The sequence below is a fragment of the Mus caroli genome, unplaced genomic scaffold (assembly GCF_978045245.1).
Source record: "Mus caroli unplaced genomic scaffold, Mus_caroli_1 scaffold_6, whole genome shotgun sequence".
NCBI classification, from domain to species: domain Eukaryota; kingdom Metazoa; phylum Chordata; class Mammalia; order Rodentia; family Muridae; genus Mus; species Mus caroli.
Genome location: NW_028227261.1, coordinates 54,726,453 through 54,740,057, shown reverse-complemented (window position 1 = coordinate 54,740,057; position 13,605 = coordinate 54,726,453). Strand labels below are relative to the sequence as shown.

The following is a 13,605-nucleotide window of genomic DNA, read 5'->3' as shown; positions in this document are numbered from 1 at the left end:
CATTACTTTTTACCATCATGACGGTGTCAAATGAGTCAAATCATCACAAATTAGGGACCATCTGTATCTTGCATTTTTTTAAGGTTTATTTATTTATTTTGTATATAGGAGTACATTGTTGTCATCTTCAGACACACCAGAAAAGGGCATCCAATTCCAAATACAGATGGTTGTGAGCCACCGTGTGCCTGCTGGGAATAAAACTCAGGACCTCTGGAAGAGTAGTCAGGGCTCTTAACAGCTGAGCCGTCTCTACAGCCCTGTACCTTGCTTTTAAATGTCTACACATTTGCCCTGACTGAAGGGCGGCTAGATTCTCTCCTATGGGGATGTGGGTTTGAGTTCTTGTGTTGCTGCTGAACCAGATAAGGGCACAGTTCACACAAATATACTCCAAAGGGGTATTGTCCGTGCTTCCAGGAGGCCACACCTCTGCAACTTGGTCTGTGAAACACAGACTTATGTACTTCATATCCCTTAGTTCATGTGTCCTTCCAAGAAGCCCACCTCACCTTTCTCTGCTAGGTGCTGTTGCCTCTTGAGGGGTAGCCAGGACTCCATCAGCAATGGCAATGCGTGTGTGTAAGCAGTTTTCATCTGTTCACTCTTTGCAGCAGCCCTTAGTATCGGTGCTCTTGCTCTGTGTAGCAACCAACATTTAAGAATCAGGAATGAAACGAAGCTTCCACTCCCACATTCTTGTGTGTCAGTGAGGAATTTAGAGCATAGCACCGCTATCCACCAAACCCTTCTGCTCTTCTCCTTTCCCTCCCACCACGCTTGCTCCATGCCCACCTCTCCCTGCACTTGTGAGATGCTGACACGACACATCCATTCACTTCTTCTCTGCAGGTGATGAGGTGATCACACTAAACATGATTAAGAGTGCTCCGGTGGGCCCTGTGGCCGGAGGCATCATGGGCTGCATCATGGTGCTGGTCCTTGCCGTGTATGCTTACCGCCACCAGATCCATCGCCGCAGCCACCAGCACATGTCACCTCTTGCTGCTCAAGGTGAGTGCAGAAAGCCTCTTGGAGGTTGTTGAGCAGCGATTTGACTAGGCCTCTCAGAAATCATAGAGCAGCGTGACATCTGATGTCCCCAAAGCCTGCTTTCTAACTTAGTGTCTAAATTCCACATGCCCCATTTTGATTACCCAGAAAATACCAGGCTCTTTCCAGATGCTGCCGACATCCTCATCCCTCACATACTCTGTGGCCTACTTGAACTGGGCAGCTAGGGTGCTGACCAACAGTGTGTCAGCATGCTGCCCTTGCAGGTCTGAACCCAAGCGAATCAGAGACCTCCAGATCATTATGAGCAAGAATTTGAATCTATCCAATTGCCTTCCTGTACATTAGAATAATCAGATCTTTCCAAACAGAATAAATCATCGAAGCAAACTATAAAAAAGTTGGCCTATATTCGTGACCTTGTTGCCAGAGTCTTGAGTCTGCCATCTGTACTCAAAGCCAGTCCCACCCTTCCCGAAGTCCCCAGAGATATGTCAGCCTGCCCTTTGTGAAAGTAAACTCAACTCACAGTTGTCCTGTCCACTTAACTCAGCTTGTAGGACTAGTGACAAGTTGGTGTTAGATGTTGCTATGACAACAGACCTGACACAGCATAGCCACAAAGAGAGGTATACCTGCTTGACAGTTGGCTAGACTCAGGGTGGCCGCATCCAGTGTGGCCTTGCACCTGTATGCAGCTCTGCAGCCTTTTCAACGGCTCAGCCAGTAATGCTTCAGACCCACTTCTGCTTAAGCACTTGATAGAAGATTAACAATGAACTGGCCTCCACCCGTTTCTTCTTCCTCCAGAACACGATTCTAGATGCTCTTCCCTTATTCTCTTGTTCTTCCTTTGTCTCTGCCCACCCATGTAACAGACAGAGGCATCTGTTCATTCTCTTGCAAGCTCATTATTTTATTTTATTTTATTTTATTTTATTTTATTCTATTCTATTTTATTCTATTTTATGAGGGGCTGGAGATAGAACCCAGCACACTTGAGGAGAGCTTTCTACCACTCTCCTCCATCCTCTGCCCTGAACTCATTCTTGACGGAATGCTGTCACCTAGCCATCAAACCAGCACTCAGCAGGGTATTAAAGCCCATGGTTTTGTTTGATTAAATAGTCATGTTTCTCTCTTTCTAATGATGGACAGAAATGTCAGTGCGTATGTCCAACCTGGAGAATGACAGAGATGAAAGAGACGATGACAGTCATGAAGACAGAGGCATCAGTGAGTATCTGCCACCCCCTGTCTCGTGTGTCAGCGGGAGGCTAATCCAAAATAAATATTCTTTCTTATGTCCTTTTGGCTTGTATTAAAATTTCAGAAGCTTTGACATGGTAGATTTTTCCCTCCCCTTTTCACTAGGAATAGATGCGGGTCTCTGCTTTGTTTCAGAATATCTCAAAAGCCTTTGGGGGGGGGGGTGTTATCTTTTACACTTTCTTTGACCTAAAGCCTCTCCCCCATGACTTTTCCAACATGTTGTTTTAGAAAGAGAACTTTCTAGAAAAAAATTATTTTTAGTCCCCTAATTAGCGTACATATCTCAGAGTAATGGGGAAGTGCTTGCTTTCTTAAAAGAGACTTCTGTTGATGTTGAAATCCCATGGCCTTTAGCTGCCTAGACGTTAGCCTGCTGGTGCGTGCTGGAGATAAGCAGCTGACTGCCCCTCCCTGCATCAGCCCTAAGCCAGCTTCCCCCGCCCCCATCCTTAGGATTCTTTAAAAAAATTATTTATTCTAATTTCTGAAAGACTAACCCTTCCAACAAGTGAGTGAGTGGGCATGCTCAGTGCAAGGGGGTTGAACAATGAAGGCACTGGCACAGGAATGACATTAATTGTCCGTGACGTCCTGCAGTCAGCAACACCCGGTTCATAGCTGCAGTCATGGAGCGACACGTACACAGTCCAGAAAGGAGGCGACGCTACTGGGGCCGCTCGGGAACTGAAAGTGATCATGGTAAGATCTGGTCTCTGGCATTCGAGCTCCCGGAGGCCTGGGCTATGCTGTGGGAGGCGGGCACAGACTGGCTCTCCCTTTCTCCTGTTCTGTTTGTAAGCTAATTTATTTTGACATAGTCTCCCCAAAGGATACACCCAAGCATGACATGGTTTGAGAAAAGTGTCAAGCTAAAGGGCCCTGACCACACAGATTGCTTTCAAGTTTTTCTCCATCGAGAAGGTGGGGGCTGGTGAGATGGCTCAGTGGGTAGAGATTCTTGCAGCCTGATGACCTGAGTTCAATCCATGGAATCCACATGACAGAAGGAACGAGCTGATTTCCCCAAGTTACCTCTGACTGCCCCACACCACAGTGTACAGGCACACATACACAGATAAGTGTACATTTTTTTTCCTTCTCTATATAGCTTTAGCTGTCCTGGAATTCACTTTGTAGGCCAGGCTGGCCTTGAATTCATCGAGACCTTTTTGACACTTATTTCATATCTGTAACCAAATACCCGGTGCAAACAACTTCAGGGAGGAATTATTCCTTTGGCTCAAGGTTAAGAGGTTCAGTTTGGTTGCTAAGCAACCATATGTATGGCTTAGGCCTATATCTTGAGTAAATCATCATAGTGGCAGGGGCAATCGTAGAAGACAGCTATGACCATCCTAGCCGGGGTGGATGGAGTCGGGGGCACACACCAGAAAATAGTCAGGGTAATATAAATCAGGAGCAATCATCAATGACCCACTTCCTTCATCCAGGTCTCATCTCCCAGAGTTCCCAGAACTTTCCAAAATAATGTTTCTAATGGGGTGTATATGTGTGTCTGTCACTAAAGGTGTGGTCCCTTAGGTCCCAGGACCTCCTGTTGCTGGTGGGCCAGTGTCAGTATCATACTCTTGGGTCCTAGACAAATCTAGGCTGTCTTCTAGCATTGTCCATCCCCATCTCTGGCCATGTCTTCCAGGCTCAAAAGCTTTGATTAAGAACAACCATTTGGGATAGTATTGGAAATGTAATTGAGGAAATTATGTAATAAAAATATTTAAAAAAAAAAAAAAAAAAAAAAAAAGAACAACCATTTGCACTGACCCATGTCTTGGGAAGTCCCACGTCCTCTCTCAAACATCAGCCACAGTGCAGGGCTTCTCACATTCTTGGTGTCTCGTTGCTTATTGTCTCTGGAACAGCAGGTGTGTCAGGTCTGAGCCTCACTGCCACTATCAACCAAAAACAGAACCCAAGGAAAAGAATGCTTTTATGGTTAAAGCTAGCTAAGTCTTTGAATATGCTTAGATAATTACTTAAACCTTTTTTTAAAAAACTTGGCTTTTCCCACACCTATCCTGAAAAGAACACTGTATCTCTATTTGTATGCAAAAAGCACAGAAGATGACATCGCTCCAAGCAACCAATAGTCCCCTGACACCACCTCAGGGATGCAATCATCCCTTGGATGATGTGAGATGCTGCAGCCCAGCCTGGTAAATCAGAGGCTGTGTATTGAGCTTTGAATGACATTGTTCCCACAGACTAAATAGAACCTTCGGGTTTCTATGGAGAACAGAGGCAGAACTTAAATTTTTCAGTTTCTTGGCTTCCTGCCTCCCCTATCCCCCCCACCCCACCCCCAACAAAAGAATCCTTTGAGCCTGCGTAAGTTCTTCTGCGAGGTCATCCTGTGCCTTCTCTTTTGAATACTAAAGCAGGTTCCAGGGCTACTAAAGTTCAGCAGAAATAATTTCTTATTCAGCAGAAACACCAGCTCTCAGCTCTCCCTCTCCCGTGGCATCCATACCAAATTAGGATCTGGAGTAACGATGTGTTTCCCAGTTCCTTCCACTGTCTTGGTGATATAGCACGAAGCAGCAGCTTAGGTAAAGTGCCCCGTGAAGTATGAGTACCTGAGCCAGTGAGGCAGCAAAGGACTCACAGTCGCTCACCTCTCACTAATTGGATTTCTATTATCCCCAAGGAATAAAAAAAAATAGTTTCTCATGCAGACAGAATACACCACCAAAGAAAGTGCAAAGTGTTGATGGCGCCCAGATCTAAAATACATCATTAAATCAATGGAGCCTAACAATAGGCTGTCGTATCCTTGAACCTATACAGCATGACACCAAAAGTGACCCATCAAGTGGATGGCCCTGTCATGCCAGCAGGATAAAGTCTACATGCACATTAAGGGAGAAAATAGAATTGATTGTTTTGTCAACATGGTTCTGAGTGGTGGTCCCCTGTGTCATACCTGTACTGGGCGTGTCCTGTGCACTGGACAATGTGGGGCTGGGGGACACCCTCGAGGCAAGAATGAGTTCACTTTAGAGTCTATCGCCTCTTGTTGAGACTCTAGCGAGCTATTTTAGTCCTTAGTTTCCTGATTCTTAAAAGTAGAATAGCCAGCTGTGATAATACACATCTAATCCCAGAACTCTAGATGCGGGGACAGGCAGATCCTGTGATGTGGAGGCTAACCTGATCTACTCCTCAGCAAGTTCCAGGCCAGCCAGGGCTACACAGGGACACTCTGTCTCAAATAAATACATACATAAATAACAGGAATAAAATTTCTACCTGGTAAAGTCTTTGAGAAGATTAAAGGGCATGGGACGGTGGGAGTGGTGGGCTCAGGCTTATACCTGTGCTCTCCCCTCCCTACTAATACTCTAAGGGAACCCAGAAATGACGCATAGATGTGTTCCTAGATCCATAGATGGGGGAAGGAGAGAGACTCCTGGAGTGAACAAAGGAGAAAGGGAAAGTAGTTCATGATCCGAGGAAGGGCTGGAGCTCAGGAAAAAGCAGTGCCAGGATTCTATGTTATGCTGAATGTGTGTGTGTGTGTGTGTGTGTGTGTGTGTGTGTGCGTGTGTGTGCACACACGCATGCGTATGCTAGAGTGCTAAACACCTAGGTCCCTGGTAAGCTGCGTAGTGATGGTGTTCCTAGAATGAAAATTTGCTATTGCTTGGAAACTTGTTAGAGATAGTCCATGAGGACATGTTTTAAAGCGTAAGGCTTTTTACCTTTGGTGCTGGGAATGAAAACTACAACCTGGTACATGCTAGGCAAATACTCTGTGTTGAGAATACCCCAACCCCACTTTCATCAATATCCTAAGACAACTTAAAAGTGTTTGTTCTTGTCGGCAGCATATGAGCCTTTCAAGTTGAGCTACTTACTAAACAGCATTGTAACCGTGCGTCTGTCGCTTTGTCTCATATTTCTCTTGAAAACAGCAAGTTCTGTCTGGTATCTACTGGCTTATTTTTAAGTTGAAAAATGGCAGCCAGCATGTGTTTATTTGCTCCTTGTGAGTTTATATTGCTGTTACTTCCTCATTAGAAACTCCACAACCAAGTTTAGACAAATAATTTTTCCATGCGTGTGTATGTACGTGTATGTGTGCGTGTGTGTGTGCGATCGCTAGGCAACCATTTCTTTTTGAAAATGGGATTTCTCCCTCATCCTTGGCAGTTCCCAAGTTACTTTTTTTCCAAGACAAATGATGAACGAAAGAAAACCTAGTCAAAAGCAGACATAGTCTGGAACTACCCTCCTGAAGTTACTGCCTGTGGCCACTAGATGGCGAGTGAGTCCCTGAAGGAACCTTGCGTTTTCCCAAGTAGCAGTGTCTCGGGAAGTGGAACGTAAACACATAAGCAGAATGCCAAACTACAGAAGCCAAGTTTGGTCTTCTGTTCCTCGTGGGTGCCTGGGCTCATTCCTAAAGTGTGGCTCTTACTTGAGGCGATCTCCATAGATGCTTTTCTACATATGCCTTTGCAATTGCTGCCAGAGTCCTTTGTGTTCAGATAGCATTTTTTTCCGTGATCCCTCGCAGTTCTCCGTACACAGCACAACTGCCTGGCATCGAGTAAATGGTTATTTGTTGGATGAGAAAATGTGTCTGTGGGCTGAGGAGAAGGCTCTGTGGTTTGCAAAGCGCTTGCTGCACAAGGGGTGAGGACCTGAGTTTCCATAGAACCTACACAAAGCCAGGCACAATAGCCCCATCTATAAGCCCAGAGTTCTTTCCCATCGTCAAATGGGAGGTGGAGATGGGAGAATCCCCGGGAGCTTGTGGGAGGGCTAGACTGGTGTATACAGCAGCAAATGAGACCCTACCTCTAACAAAGGAGGAGGTAAGGACCAACACTAGAGATTGTCCTTTGACCTCCACACGTACACACCCATTCTCACACGACAACCACATACACCCACAAAAGCAGGCTTAAAGAGAAAGAAAAGGGCGTGCATTGTTTCACCTGGTGCTCTGCCACTGGCTGTGCCCTGAGGATTCCCATTCATGTAATTAAATACTCGGAAAGTGTGGAGTGAATGAATCGTGTCGGTGCACACTTCTCATCACTTGCAGATGCTGGGAGAAGCCATCTGAGAGGGAAACTATATTTTTGGCTCACAGTTTCACAAGTCTCAGTCTGTGCTTAGCCAACCATCATGCTATTCCTGGGCCCCGGCCAAGCAAACAGTGATGGCCTCCTGGTGGGTGAGGTACATCTTTCCAGGTCGAGTCTCCAGGTCCATACTTCCTCTAACTGGACCCCACCACCTACTTCCCACCTCCTCCTACTAATGCTGCATGGTTTGAATCTATCCAGGGATCAGTCCACAGATGAGGTTGGAGCCATCTTGGTTGAGCCCCTTCCCAAAGCACAATAAACAATATCCAAGCCTCCAACACAAGAGCCTCTGGGGAAATCTCTAATCCAAACACAATGAGGCAAATAGTTATAGAATATCTCTGGACTAAAAACTATGGAATAGGAAAAAATGGATTTCCAAATCTTCCTCATTATATGAGACTAGTGTTTGGCGTGCTAGGGAAAGCTACAGGGAACAGAAAACACATGGATGTCATTACTTGGGGAGTTATAGTGTGTGAAGGCTTGCTTGTTTTGAGAGTTTGGGGGACTGATCCTAAAGCCTTGTATATGCCAAGCAAGTGTTTCCCACTGAGGTATCTTCCTGGCCCTTTTTAACTTTATTTTGAGACAGAATCTAAGTTGCTCAAGTTGGCCTTCAAGTTGCTCTGTAGCCCAGACCAGCCTTGAACCTGTATCTTCCTGCCTCCGTTTCTAAGATGCCTTTACAGATCTGTACCTGCGGACCTGGCTGGTTTTGCTGTGAAGTATCTCCTTTGGGTGAGGCACTGTGTTCAATGCTAGGAGTGCAGAGGCAGCAAATAAGAAATATTGGCTAGCCAGGCAAAGCAGTGACCATCTTTAACCCCAGCATGTGAAGCACAGCAGGAGGATTTTGGGCTATTTAGTGAGTTCCGGGCTAGCCTGGGTTATGTAGCAAGACCATATCTCCAAAAATAATAAACCAAAACAATGGGGTAATCTGTCAACAAAGAACCTGTTTTCAGTATAATATGGTAATCACAGAATGCCATGCAGAGTGATAAAGGAACACCAAACCCAGGTGGCTTGGAAGACCTGAGGCAGGTCGGGGGATGGGCATGGAAGACTTACTGGAGAAGACCTAAGGCACAGAGAAGCATTAAGCATAGCAGTAGGATCTGAGAAGGTGGGAACTTACACTGGGTTTGCTAAATAAATGATCAGTCCCTTACTGTGGCACTTGGAAGTGACCAGAGATGAGATCCACCTGGGTGGCATCTAGGCAAACAGCTTAAATGCTTTGCTAATTGACACCCTTCTTGATATGCAAAGGACAGTGTGGTTTGGACATATGTCTAGCATCTTTCAAGAGTCTGGTCTCCCATCTCACAATGTAGTCTTAGCCCTGCCCTCTATCACTTAAACGTGGATAAAGGTGTCACTGTTTCCTCGACCACTGAATCTAGAAACCTGGGCCATCTACAGGGATGTCAAGCCCTCTAACCCCTTTACCTGGTAGGTCCATTTGGCCCCAAGCTCTCTGCTTCTTCCCAGGAACAACGTCTTGATGTTAGGTGCTTCTCCACCTTTAAGCGCTATTACTGTCCACCATGGACTTGAGGTCTGGGATGCAGCCTCCAATTCTCTGAGTACCTGGCTTCTGCTCAGATTGTATTGACAAGTGTCAATACACCCCCCAGTACCTGCCACTAAGTGCTGGTGGTTTCAACTAGCATTTTCAGCCTAGCCTCAACCTCCCTACCCAGCAAGCAGCCTTGCCTGCTTTCCCCAGGCCCAGCTTTTTACCATTTCCCCAAGGTAGCCAATCCTTTTTAAGGCAGTGGTTCTCAACCTTCCTAAGGCTGCAACCCTTTAATACAGTTCCTCATGTTGTGGTGACCCCCAACCATAAAATTATTGTATTGCTACTTCATAACTGTAATTTTGCTACTGTTGTGAATCATAATGTAAATATCTGATAAGAGACCCCCAAATGTCCCTCTAAAGGATGATGACCCTGTATGTGTGTCTGTGTGTGTACACCAGGCTCTCAGCATCAAGATGGTCCCAAACAAGTCATGCTTTGGTGACACTAGGGGATTCCCCAGGTCTCCTCTGCCATCATACTGACTCGAGTTATAGCCAGTTGCCTTACTATAGAACCACCCATACCTGGTTGCCTAGCAACCTCTACAATCGGCCCTGTCCCACTTTCCCATATCCTTCAGTGGGCTGTGCAGTGACTTCCTTTGTCTCTTGTTTGCCCTTTCAACCATCCTCCAAACTGCCAGTAGGTCTCTCTGACCACAGGCTATTCATGGCTGGCCATTTATAGGGAGACCGTGTGCCTATTGTCTATGCCAGCATACACATCATGCAATAATTCTAATTTACCTGTCCACCTCTCACGTCCCTGCAGTCCAGCTACTTTCTAACACATGTCCAAGGCGTGCAGTAGAGGAATCACTTCACAGCTCCTTGCTTCTGGGGCTGGCCTCCGTCTCCTTCCTTGGATCACTTCGCCAAAGTCTTACTCACCCATTTAAAGTGGGGTGACCCCTCCTCATTCCTTTAGTCAGGATCAGTTAGTCCACCTTGCTTTCAGGGGAACCTCACCACTATCGTTCACCATGCTCTACATTCGAGGAAGCATCTCTCCTACTCAATTTGAGTCGCTAAGGAAGGGAGATAGTCTATTTCACTTGTCACCCCCTACCCTAATGTGGCCCACAGTAAAAGAGTGAGCCAGTGGCCTGCGCTCTTGCCTGTCTCAAACACTGGTGGCTTATCTCCCTCTGCGGGATCAAGATTTTGGCTGGGAAGTACCTCAAGTCACTTAGCAGAGTGACCTGTACCTAAGAGATGCCCAGTGAACACCCTCTGCATGGGGTTGCTCAACAATTCTCCCCGCTTTATGAGTTATGTTTTACTAAGGACCTAGACTTGCCTTTATTACATTTGCACAGAGCAGGCATTTTCAACCACACCGTGCATCCTGCTTGGCTGAATGCAAGCACATCAATTTTGCACTCACAAATGTGACTAGTCCCTACCCATGGGTGAGGGCTGATTGACACTGAGGCGCCCAGAAACTATTAATGAGCTGTCACTTCTCAAAACAGTTAGAAGAGGTTTGTGTGGTTTTTTTTTTTCTTCAATATTTAAAAACATGTCATGGTTCTTGGAAAGGACCCCTTTGATCAACTAAGGTATTTTCTTTTAAAACATGTATTACTTAGAATACTGAAAGAGATGAATCTTTAAACACAGTGAGCCGGCTCACACAGAGAATCGTTGATTCCTTTCTAGGTGTTCTGGCTTAGATGGAAATTTGATGTTTCATTACGTGCTAGAACCTTGGATCAGTTCCTTCCATTCTCTGGCCACCTCCCTACTACAGTGGGCTTTGAGAGCCTAGCTGTTAAGCTGGAATCACTGACCTGTGTTTTGCTGGAGACATGTGCCAGGATGATACCTACAGATAACTGGGTGTATGGGGTGATTTCACAGTGGGGCTGTCAGGCCTGGCGGGTTGGAGTAATGACTCTTGTTTCTCCCCCTACTTTCTCTGCTGTTTAATATGGTTGTATATTTATGGTTAATCATTTTTAGGAAAAACAAGCAAACCCTGTTTTCTCTAGCTCTCCATAACATCAAAATACTTCAGCATCTGCTGGTGATGTGCAGATGTTGGCACCTAAGTGTTGCTAGCACTGGGCTGCACGCCCATCTTAGCCAGTCTGGTCTGTGTCCTGAGGCCATGTTGTTCCTTTTCTAGGGTACAGCACCATGAGCCCACAGGAAGACAGTGAGAACCCTCCATGCAACAATGACCCTTTGTCAGCTGGGGTGGACGTAGGGAACCATGATGACGACTTGGACCTGGACACCCCGCCTCAGACTGCAGCCCTGCTGAGCCACAAGTTCCACCACTACCGCCCACACCACCCAAATCTCCATCACAGCCACCACCTGCAGGCGGCTGTGACAGTGCACACTGTGGATGCTGAGTGCTAACAACCCTCTCGCCTCCCGGAGCAGAGTGGCCCTGCGTGACACAGAATGCTCTGCGAAGAAATGAGCCTGCATACGGCCCTGTCATGTGGCATGAGCCGGCATACAGCCCTGTCACGTGACGCACTTCGTCCAGTGTGGTTCCACTGGTTTGCTGCCCGCTGGCTTGTTGAAAAACTGGAACCACAAAGTCCTGTTTGTGGGGATCTGATGCTGGTTCTGTGACAGAGGGGGAGCCTGATGAACTGACCTGCCATGATGGAATGGGACAGTAGGCACACCGCCAACACAAACAAACATAGGGGGAACTGAGCCAGAGGAGTGCTCCCAGCACCAGAAGCACTCAGTCCCTTAACTGGAAGAAAGCTGGAGCCGAGGCCCATGAACATGGCACGCCAGATGCCACCAGCCGCTGGACGAACTCCCGTGTTTCCTAGCGGTACCTAGACACCACCATAACTGTACAGAGCTCACCTTGGGCTCTAAACGATGCATCTCAAAATTTCTAAGTAAAGGATTATTTTTCTACTATTTATTGAACTTTCAAACTTTGTGGGAGGGGAAAGGAACTGAGAGATTCTCGGCCTTCACCCTGGCTGTTGTGTGCGATGTGGTTCTCTGATTAAGGAGTTGTGTTTCTTATTTAACTGGTGATCTGCCCACTGCCCTCATCCACAAAACAAACAAACAAACAAACAAACAAACAAGGAAGGAAGGAAAGGGAAAGGAAAGGAAAGGAAAGGAAAGGAAAGGAAAGGAAAGGAAAGGAAAGGAAAGGAAAGAAATTGGGGAAATGAAGAAATCTTTCTCTGGCTTATTTACGTCACTTCCTAGAAAAAAATGTCATCTGTGATAGTGTCCCCTCTTTCGAGGGGCAGTGATCTAAGATGTTTTCAAAGAAACTTCATTCCTTTAGAATTCATTTCCACCTCCCATGTGATGGTTTTCCTTAGGTTTCTACGAAATCTACTATTATAACCGTAGCCTTCCAGTTTAGGGAGGCATGGGTTTATTCTCTTTGTTTTAAAGACTATAAATTTTAAGATGTCTTCTTTTTCACTCTGAGAATATAAAACAGGTAAAGGGAGACATTTTAAAATTGTGAAATTGTGGTTCTTAAAAGATTTCTTTTGAAATCACAGCTCCAAGCTGCTGCCACGGATCCACCAAACTGCTTTTGGCTTCTACGGGGCTTCATCAAATGGCTACTCGGACGTGGGGCATTGGGATTTTAAAGTAGTGTTCTAATTCCAGTGGTGTCTCTTAGATCCACGCTTTGTGATTCAAATATGTTATGAAGATGTTCTTTGCGCCGTGTGTGTGTAAATCTCCCTTTATATATAGTTGGAAAAAAATCACCAAATAATGTTTTAATGATAGGGTATCATGATATACTGTAAAAAATAAAAATTGGGTCCTCAGCACTACAGAAAGTAAACTATATATGTGCTCCCTGGAAAGCCCTTCATACTGTGTATAAAGTTGCAGTCTAGTGAAATAAACTGTATGCAATGGACAGTCAAGGGGCTGCTGGTATTGGACGTGCTGTTTCTTACCCTGCGGTCTAGACATCTTTCCAATGCTCTAAACCATTTCAGGCCTCTTGACCATCTCAAACGCACAAAGGAATGTGAGGATATTGATATGCTAAAAGAAAGAACAAACATAGGAGCCTGATATAGCTGTCTCCTGAGAGGCTCTGCCAGTGCCGGACAAATACAGAAGTGGATGCTCACAGCCATCCATTGGACTGAGCACAGAGTCCCCAATGAAGGAGCTAGAGAAAGGACCTAAGGAGCTGAAGGGGTTTGCAGCCCGATAGGTGGAACAATACTATGAACTAACCAATACCCGCCCCCTCCCAAGCTCCCAGGAACTAAACCACCAATCAAAGAAAGCACATGGTGTGGACTCGTGGCTCTAGCTGCATATGTAGCAGAGGATGGCCTAGTCGGTCATCAATGGGAGGAGAGACCCTTGGTCCTGTGAAGGCTTTATGCCCCAGTGTAGAGGAATGCCAGGGTCAGGAAGTAGGAGTGGGTGGGTTGGTAAGCAGAGGGAGGGAGGAGGGGATAGAGGGTTTTTGGAGGGGAAAACCAAAAGGGGATAACATTTGAAATGTAAGTAAAGAAAATACCTAATAAAAATAAAAAATAATGAAAAAGAACAAACATTTGAAAGCAAGTAAATCCTCCCTGTGTAGTGGTTTAGGCTTTACAGGCTAAACTTAGCAAGAGGATCCAAA

General features: G+C 45.9%; 1 protein-coding gene across 1 annotated transcript in view; it reads left to right on the top strand.

Moving 5' to 3' along the window:
- The window catches only part of Cachd1 (cache domain containing 1), a 220,488-nt gene extending 207,627 nt beyond the window's left edge, over positions 1–12,861 (top strand). The window contains exons 24-27 of the mRNA XM_021160262.3: positions 853–1,014; positions 2,173–2,250; positions 2,884–2,985; positions 11,125–12,861. Of these exons, the coding sequence (XP_021015921.1) occupies positions 853–1,014; positions 2,173–2,250; positions 2,884–2,985; positions 11,125–11,363 (581 nt within the window). The 3' untranslated portion in view covers positions 11,364–12,861. The remainder of the gene's footprint in view (positions 1–852; positions 1,015–2,172; positions 2,251–2,883; positions 2,986–11,124) is intronic.
- Positions 12,862–13,605: the final 744 nt, after the last annotated feature.